At 36.6% G+C, this 9976-nt stretch overlaps 1 protein-coding gene across 1 annotated transcript; it reads right to left on the bottom strand.

The window, feature by feature from the left end:
* Positions 1-5250: 5250 nt before the first annotated feature.
* Positions 5251-8154, bottom strand: LOC126611672 (uncharacterized). The gene is made up of 8 exons (XM_050280048.1): positions 7666-8154; positions 7502-7577; positions 7112-7241; positions 6866-6986; positions 6248-6339; positions 6085-6154; positions 5898-5980; positions 5251-5673 (listed from the first exon to the last, which is right to left on the bottom strand). The coding sequence occupies exons 1-8, from the start codon at positions 7987-7989 to the stop codon at positions 5577-5579; spliced, it is 993 nt and encodes a 330-aa protein (XP_050136005.1). The 5' UTR covers positions 7990-8154; the 3' UTR covers positions 5251-5576.
* Between the last annotated feature and the right edge of the window lie 1822 nt (positions 8155-9976).

The raw sequence follows: 9976 nt of genomic DNA, 5'->3' as shown, positions 1-9976 counted from the left end.
TGGACGAAAATAATTAAATTAAGACAAGAACAAAGTAAACAAATTCTTAGACAAATTTAAGTGAATCAAAACAGATTGTAAAATGAATTTGAATGAAACTTATGGATGGAAGGCTAGCTAGGAGGTTCTTCTCCACACATGTCACACTTGCATACAAAACGATTTCCAGTTGCTTTTCGATAAGCTATGAATACTCAACGCCCCAAATTAACCGTGAATTGCACTAATTAACCCTCAGTTTTTCCACAAGTTATTGGGTTGGATGATTGCATACGACAACCCAAAACATTCCCTACAAGTTCCCTACATGAATTGCATAATAGAGATACAAGCAAGAATCATTAAGTTCTATGAAAAACATAAGCATTGACGAGGCACTCGTTACTATGATTTGCATGAAACTTATGCCAAGAATTTACTTAACGTGATTGTGACTAGCAACCTTCACTACTTGTGAATATAAGTTCATAACGATTAGGTGAAACTCCCTTATATTCTAGCGTTAAATTCATGCATGAAAATTAAGCGTGCACTCTCAACCAACATACACAAATCATTTTTTATATGATCGGATAAGTAAATTGAATTCACAACTTATGAATCACAACTGGATGTAATCAAATCATATTGCAAGTATGAGCATGGTTTCGAATCACCCCCTAACTAAGAGGGGTTTAGTTCCTCATACTCACAAAGCAAAGATACATAAAATTAGACATTAAAATCAAAGGAAAGAAAACACCTAAAATGCTCCAACTTGGGTAGCAAGTGCATCCAAAAATTCTCCTTTGCTTACTTGCGGCAGATTGCTTTGTGGACGGATTTTTGGGTAGTTTTATGATGTAGAATGGATGGGGAATGGTATGGAAAGGTTTAGGGTAAGTGTGGAGGAGTGTTTGAGGGTTGGAGGATGGTGGAGAACTAGGCAAAGAGGGTGGAAGAAGGTGGAGTGGCTGTTATGTTTTCTAGGCACTAGAATGGTGTTTTTGAGGTGTTTTGCTACCTAGGGTGAGTATGGACGAATTTCTGTGATGAATGGTGAATATGAGAGTGTGAACCCTTTGCCAAGGGGTGTAAACATGTATATATAGGCCCCAAAAACCTTAGAGAATCAGGTTAGGCTAGGGAGAATGCACGGCAAAGAGTGTATGTGGTGTGCAATGGTCCAAGGGTGAAAATGAAGTGATGATGCAAAGTGTGAAGGGTAAAATGGAGTGGTCTTGTAGCTAGGGAGCATGAATGATTGTGTACATTGCATAGAGATGGAAAGGGAGGTGAAAATGTGTCAATAAATGGGTCAAAGGTGCAGCAACATGTGGTACACAAGGCATGAGATTCCAAATGTGAATGATGGAGCATCAATTGGTGCATGTTATGGTTGTGAAAGTTGTATAAAATTTTGTGGGTGAAGGGAACAAGAGGTATCAAGCAATTAAGTGTAATAATTAAATGAATTGAAGCATGAAATCAGAAATTATGTAGGGGACAACAGTGATCAAGCATGGCATGGGAATCCAAATGGAATTCTATGTTGTTTTGCATGGCAATGAAGGCAAGTTGGGGTGACAAATTTTTGGGCTGAGTTCTTCATCTTTTGGATCATAATTCTTCACATTCTTGGCATCTTTAGTTCTCAAATTCGCCCATCCACTTTGGCCCAAATATGTGACATGCATTCCAAGCTCCATTTTGCTCCAAAATGCTCCAAAATGCATCTTCTTGCCTACTTTGTCCATAAAATCTGAAAACACACGAAAATGACTTTAAACATTAAAATAACTAAGGAAACACGACATAAATGCACAAGAACAAGCCAACTAAGTCGCATAAATATGCTCCAATCAAATATTGTGAGAGAATGATCTCTATTTATAGAAGAGAGTTTCTAGTTTCATTCTGACATTGACACATATCGTGTTGTGATTGGCTTCTAATGTTGACACGTGTCTCGCTATGATTGGCTTCTGATGTCGACACGTGTCGTGCTGTGATTGGCCTCCTGGTTAGAGGGAAACTCTTCTGGATCCTTGACGGTATAACGTTGACCGGTGCTCAGTAGTTTTGGGATTGGTCAAGTATGGTACAAACATGTTGTATATGACATATTTAATCACTTCTTTATTGAATAAACTGTCATTCGACTCCTTAAACTATTGTCCTAGTAATTACCTTGAACTATTTAAAATTAGCTAATTTACTCCTCACCATCAGATTTAATCAAACTCCATCCACTTTGCAATTAAATAATAGTACGTGATTCAATATTGTGGATAAAATTGTGCCAGTACTGACATAAGGTGAATGAAATTTTATCAAATCCAATCTGACAGTGAGAGGTAATTTGATAATTTCAAATAGTTAAAAATCGACGAAAAAAATAACTAAGGTGTCAAATGACAATTTACCCTTAAACCAGCTCTAAATAAAATGTCAAACTATAATAGTCAAATTGCAATTGATGACACATGTGTCAAATGTTATTTTATTATTTAAATAGAACTTTAAATGATCGTCATTATTAAAAAAATATTGAAACAATTTTTATTCGTCGAAATGTTAGTCGAACAAATGACTTACCATTAAAATGAAAATTAAAAATAAATTTGATACTAATGTTAAATTTGACTCCAAATTATAAAGTTTTCAAATTCAATCAACAAATAACATTTCAGTTGAATAGACTTTTGATGTCAAATATACATAGTAACATTTCATCAAAGATTTTCACATCTTTGAAAATGCTCTTATTTATTTATTTATTTTTGGCAAAAGGCAATATTTAAGCAGAGAATCCAGATAAGACATTACGCAATGTGAATTGAAGGTATGGAAGTTGCGACTGGAAGTGGACTCCGTCGTGTCCACACGTGGAGTTCATATTTGTATTAAATGACTGCACACAACCGCGTCAATACTGTCAGACAACAACAGGGGACAGAGATCCCAGCCAGATCTCACCCCATCGAATCTTAAGAATTCGAAGATCCGGACGGTTAAAATTTAATTCAACGGTTATAAATAAAAAAGTCTTCTAAAAATGATAATAATTGCAACCGTTGGATCAAATTTCAACGCTTCGAATCTCCTAATCCTTAGAACCTGATGGAGGAGATCCGACTGGAATGAGGGAGGGAGGCCCTACTTACTACTCAATTCTGTGACTTCTCCCCTTCTTTTTTTGTCAATCTGTGACTTCTGACTATCTCCAAAATAAATACATTTTATTTGTCAAAAATATAAATAAGTGTAATAGTTGGTGTGTGGGTGGGTAAATTCAACATTTTGTCATTGAAATAGTAAAGAATCAGCTACATTTATTGTTTATTTGGAACATTATTTGTACTACTTCTCTAATAAAAACAGATTCCGTCAACACATGTGAATTTCATCTATATTAGATAGTACAAATAAATGATAAAAATAGCATTTTTAAATAATAAATAGTAAACTAGAAAGAAACAAAACACCTTGTTAATGATAAATTTTACAGAAAAAACACTTTAAAAGTTTAAACTTTAATGGGAGGTCAGGCCTTTATTTGTCCACTGAGTTTGGGAAATTCATTTGTTACTAAATAGTATGGGTTTGGTTTTTCTTCTTATATATTGAGTTTATAATGTTTTTTTATTTATAAGTAATGATGTTATTCAGGTCTTATAAGAAAAAATAAATAAATAAATAAAAGAAGAAAAGTTGAAAATTTTCATTGTGATATATAATAGGACAAATAGAAAGAAGGGCGTACCAATAAAGCATGTGATGCATTCTTCCTTCATATGATTTTGGAACAATATCGTTTTCGTCCTTGTTGGAATAGGGAAAATATTTGGTCGCCACTGCATCAAGAATGGTAAGCACTATCACCACATAAATTGTCGTTGGATGAGCATATTTCGAGATTTGTATAAACTTCAAGATTTGTATAACAGATTAAATCACACTCGTTCAAAAGCAGTTGATGCGATGGTAATGCTCACCACAAACCGATAAATGGTGAAATGAAAAGTAGGTGTTCCAACTTTCTACGAGATTTCTATGAAAGCAAATGGGGCAAAGTTGTATCGCACGGAATGCGACCCAGTTTTACAGTCAAATCAATTTCTAATTAGAGTTTTATCGACGTTGATATCCAAGTCTTCAATGATAAAACGTTTGTTTTCCCACTAAATATTTCCTAACCCCTTTCTTGGCCGGGAAAAAAATTTTGGACTGAGAAAAGCAATACGAACCGACCAATTCAACTTTGATTTTTCCAAAAGAAAAAAGTCACTTAAAATAAAGGCATCTACTCTTTCTTGTGCGCATCTAACAAACACATACAGGACCAGCCGATAGCATGGACCGAGATCCAAGACCGTTAAATCTTTAGTCATTAGATTCTTAGTTAAAACTTTGATGGCTATAGATCTCGGTCCATGCTTTCGGTTAATCCATTCTAAAATTGGGAGCAAAAGAATATTCTTTCTTCTTTTCCTCTCAATGGAAATTTCCATTAAGTCTTCACAACTTATAACTCATTTCACTTATAAGTAATCAATGGCACTCAAGGACCAACGCATAGTTCGATCATATTTGCTTCAAACTTGTAATGTGCAAAATGTGTTTCCCCTCATTGATAAATGTCAAGATACCTACTGATCTCAAGACAGCTTTAACCCGAGGCACAAGAAAACTTCATGCTCGATGTAAAAAACCTCATTAAGTTCTGACCGACAGTAACCTTTGCCTAGTGAAGTAAACATTACCTGAAACAAACGAGCAGCTGCAGACACCAGACCTCCTCAAATGTATAGTGCATTCTCATTTTGTATTGGAAAATCCTGTATATAAACCACACAGCATATATAATACCCAACGTCTTACTGAAAAGCCATGCTTCGAACATCTTGAATGGTAAAACTGCATGTCTAACTCTCCTCGCTTAAACGATGACCTATGATTAGTCTAAGTTATTAGAATGTCATGGGGATGGAAATGACAAAGGTGATGGAAGGGAAAACATGACAATTAGTGGTATGTTTTCCTAAGTATCCACATCCGAATGAAAGTTATGCCACGAAATAGAACTGAGGAACACCTTCAGATGATTGGTTAAGATAATTGAATCTCAAAACCATGTAAACAAAAAAGATGTAAAAGTGGCAAGATGTCTATATGGACGCCTTCCTAATTTCAATGTGCAACAATTTAATATAAAGCAAAAAACACTCCAATCCAACAAATCTGCAGACCCATGCACCACCCCACAGATGATAACCATATTACTGTCCCTAATATTGCATTAACAGATATACTGCTGAAATATGCATGTCACAAATACAGTATAAGATGATAACAATATTTGAGCCCCTAATATCCAGGCATTAACACATACTGCTGAAAATGCATGTCACAAACACGTTATAACATAGCCAAATGGTATGTTCATGATGCCACTATGTGCATTCATTCACAAGAGGAGAGATGCTAATGCTGATGACGTGACTATGAAATGGATGCATGCAACAGCTGCAAGATGCATCCTATCATGTGGTTGTGTTTCTGTAGCATAAGGAACAGAGTACATCCCCTTCAAGCTACTGGTATGTCATAGTCGGCGGAGCTCCATTGGCAGTAGGGACAGCACCAGGGTGGTTTCCATCCTTCCTTCTCCCAAATGGGTTCTTCGAATATGTATTTATAGTCAAGGAAAAACATATATTGCCAATCACAAAAGAAACATAAACAAGTCACGAGCGACATATATAACTGTGGTGAGGTGGATTAAAAATTCAGAATATATATTTTAAAGTTATTTAGCACAAATTTTGACCTATGCTTATTTATGGTTCAATAATATTAAGTTGCATAAACAACAAACTAAATATCAGCCATACAGAAAAATTCCAAAAGGATATTGTATTCTCATGCCTACAGAACCAGAACTGGGGATAACAGCACCCTGCAAAGCCTGGTGTACATTGGTGGCACTGTTCACATCCTGCATGGATTATACAGAAAATCCATTTAGAAAATAGAGAAAAGGGCATCCCAACATGAAAACGTCAATAAGCAGCGCATAACTACGAAATAAATATTACTTACTTCAAACTCAATGAAACAAACAGTATGCCTTTCTTGTCTTAGGACCTTCATTTGCTTAAATCCAGGTTGTCTGCATTACCAAAAATTCATGTTTAGCATGACATCGTTCTTATGAAACATAGAGATGAAACACATCCTAAGATAAGGGATGAGACATTCATACGAGCTGAAAAGGCCCCTCAATTCTTCCTCATTAATGCTCTCTCCCAGATTTCCAATAAATAAGGTATTGCATGGTGGGTTATCTTTAGTGTTCTGCAGGAAACAAGAACCATTGTAAAAAAAGAACAAATTATAGGCTTCCTGCATCATGAACAACCAACATTTACAAAGAATTTGGGCACTACGAAACAACAAAAGTACAACATACAGGAAGAAAGATAGTGGGGAACACAAACAAAAAAGCTACATCCACGGAAGAAAAAAAATTCTTTGAACTATGAGTAGAATAAGTAAAAATGAATAACCACGGTAATCTGCTTATTTAGTTTAGTATCATGTTACAGCTGCACTTATGGTATTTTTCTTCAATATATGATGCATTCATTTATCTAAACAAGAGAAGAAGGGGCACGGGGGTTGTTTGACGAAGTAATAGCTAGACAAGCTACATCTCTTGATAAATATCAGTATCTCAACTCCCCACCCCACACACACACACATCCCAATCCAAGGAAAAAAGGAAATTTGTGAATCAGTCCAAAGGTTCATGCGAACTCATCAATTAGCAAATGCAAACTTTTTACCCAACATTTTACGCACAGGAAGCACAGTGGATTACCAGAACAGGTACATAACTACTTGGTGCTGGTGCTGGTACAGGAGGAGGAGGGTGCATTGGTACTGGAGGAACAGGATAACCACCATATGGATCATACGTAGGGGGTGGTGGAGCCATATACCTGGGCCACACAAGTAACACTCACATGAGAAAATGTGATATATATGGAAAGGGAAACATATGCTCTACCGAACAGCAGAAACAACTAAATTTTATTTTGAAATTAGATGAGCAATGTTTGATTACCCATGTGGCCCCCAAACAGGTGGAGGAGCAGGATGAAAAGGAGATGGACTACTATAACCACCCTGTGAGTAGTCACCACCAGTTCGCAATCGTTTACTTTGATCGTAAGCACTTGTATCAGCTACAATTCCTACAGTTTCCAACTCATATTAGTGACTCACAAAATATTCAATCAAACTCTCTAGCTAACCAAAAAACATTGATATTACAAGTCAAACCAACATAGTGTGGTATGACAAACATAGTGTGGTATCCCGCTAACGAAATTGAAACTTTAAACCAAAGACACTGATTACTCCACAATGTAGGTAATACTCTACGAACATTCCAAAAACACTAAAACTCTCGATTCAAATTCAAAACAAAAACAAATTTGATCACCATCCTCACCTCTTTTAACAAAAAGATTCTTCTTCGCCATCTCCGTGTGCAGCACCGCCTTCGATTCCGAATCGAAAATCATACCCTAAACCCCAAATTTCAACAAAAACTCAAAATTTCCACATAAAAATTAAAAATCAAAATTAAACCGTAAGAAATGATTCAAAGCTAACCTGAAGGGCGTCTTTGGCAGCAATGGCTTGCTGAGCAGTGGAAAAGAGAGCGAAACTCATAGGTTTCTCGCCTTTGTTGTTGACCTGCGAGGCCTCGTATCCCGGCAGCCATCTCAGGAGGTTCTGTATCTCTCTCTCCTTCACATCCTCTGGAAGACCAGTGATGAATATGGTGCGGACCTCTTCGGTAACGGCTCGGTTTGGGTTGTCGACGAGGTGGTGAGGAGGAGGAGCGATGGAGCCGACAGCCGGGGGCGGCGGATGAGGAGCGGCGGCTGCGGGAGGCCATTGCTGGTGGTATGGATGGATCCCAGCGCCGGCCATGTCGAATTGTACCCAAAAACCCGAGAGAGAGAGAGAGAGAGAGAGGGGGGGGGGAGGGGGAGGGAGGGAGAAAGTTGAGATTTTTCGGAGGTAAAAGACGAGAGTTTGGATGGGATGTTGCCGCGAGCGATTGGGAATTTGCCGATTTGGGATTTGCGGGAAACTGAAACTGTTTAGGATGCGGAGCCTCAGCTTCACTTACCTAATCGTTGAATCGTGTGTTGACACGTGGCTAAAATAAATAAACAACTTAATTAATTCCTCATAAATTTTAGATATAGTACGATATGTATCACACTAAAAAAACTTCTCATCATCTCGAAAAGAGAATTACAATTCAATTACGATAAATAGATCTTTGCATTATTTGACCCAAAAAAAAGATTAATCTTCGCATTATAAGGTTGGATCCTCTAATTACTTATATATGGATCTTGTGTTAAGTACCAAAAAATGTCATTTTGGAGTTGAAGGATTAAATGTTATGAGATTAGGGATTAATCAATAATATAATTCAATCTAAATCTTTCTATTCTAATTACAGATTAGTAAACGAGAAATAAAAGTCAGAACTAAAACAAAAGAATACTCTTATTGTTTGATCAAGCTTACAACCACTAAAAGTTTATCAAGTTGCTCATGGTAAAATATTTTGAAGGTAAATCTTCAATGCAAGACCAATCACTGTGTTAATAACCGTATCTTAGGACTGGTCGTCATGTTGCACACAATTGATCTTGTTATTCACAATTTGGCAAGGTAATTATATTGTAGTAGCACCAATTCCTCAAGATTTTGCCTCTACCAGAGCTTGGAAGCCCAACTTAATTCAGCATATAGCTTGCTTGCCCCCCAAGACATTACCCAATAAATACCAAGCTTAAAACAAATTTACTGGTGAACTTAATTAATCATAATTATATGCTAATTATTGAAACTTGTGCTAATTATTAAACCTCTTGCATTACTGTCTGCATTTACCAAAAGAAAATTGAAAATTTTCAATGGAATTACCATACTGTTGTAAAAGTCATTCAATGTGGATGGCCACTCATCCCACTACCACTTTACAACTCATCTCACTACCACTTTAGAACTCATCCCATTAAACTTTGTATAACATTCAAGCTTTGCCTATAAAACAAAGGAGCAAATGAAGAAAGTAAACCAACATATAGAAGGAAGAGGAAAGAAAGAGAGGAAATTATGGAGGAATGGAAAGAGAGGAGGAAGAAATGGGAGAATAGAGAGAGTTATCTTTGTACTCCTATTATTTCAAATTATAAGAAAGCACCACTGCTGCCCTAAAAACGTACTCCAGCCACACTGACTGTAGAGGAACCTCGTAAATATTGTGTCTTATTTCAGTTATTCCACTGCACATATATCGCTAATTTTACAACACGTTATCAGCCCGAGAAGCTCTCGTGTCAGTGGAAAGCACAACGCCACAAATCCGGTGAAGCACTACCTACCTCTTACCTCTGTAAGCTGGAATCTCACAGATAAGAAAATCTTTTCATTTCATCTTCAAATCTCTGTACTATTGATTTTCTTGAAGCAACTATATTTCTTGTTGTATGACTGTATATCACCATTTGCTCTGAACTCAACTTGTTAACATCGGATTGAAATACTTTCTTCTTGAAAGTTGTTCGTCCACCCAGTTCCTATAACATATCAAAATTTCAGAAAATTATAACGGTGTGATCGTCGCAGATGTCTGAAATACCAACCCATTTTCCAATTCCGTGGACAACTGGATAGACATCTTATGAGTACTGAAACTCTTTTTTTAGTAGCTTAGATCGAAATTGTTTCTTCACGTAAGTTGTTCGGTATCCTCTTATCTATATCATACTAAAATTTGAGCTAAATCGAACAGTTTGATATTCTTATAAGTTGCAGGCATTACTCTTGACTCCAAAACTTATGGGAACCGTTTCAACTCTTTCGAAACTCACTGGATGAGGAACACAAATTGAGA

Source organism: Malus sylvestris, chromosome 17 (genome assembly GCF_916048215.2).
Source record: "Malus sylvestris chromosome 17, drMalSylv7.2, whole genome shotgun sequence".
Lineage (NCBI taxonomy): Eukaryota > Viridiplantae > Streptophyta > Magnoliopsida > Rosales > Rosaceae > Malus > Malus sylvestris.
The sequence above is the reverse complement of the archived record's forward strand: the minus strand, read 5'-3'. Positions and strand labels throughout refer to the sequence as shown.

What these genes read in the sequence shown, in the direction of transcription:
- LOC126611672 (XM_050280048.1), bottom strand. Translation starts at nt 7,989, where the DNA reads ATGGCCGGCGCTGGGATCCATCCATACCACCAGCAATGGCCTCCCGCA. An exon ending in TTGAGGGGCCTTTTCAGCTC is followed by an intron (nt 6,155 to 6,247) that starts GTATGAATGTCT and finishes TTGGTAATGCAG; the next exon opens with ACAACCTGGATTTAAGCAAA. An exon ending in TTTGTTTCATTGAGTTTGAA is followed by an intron (nt 5,981 to 6,084) that starts GTAAGTAATATT and finishes TAATCCATGCAG; the next exon opens with GATGTGAACAGTGCCACCAA.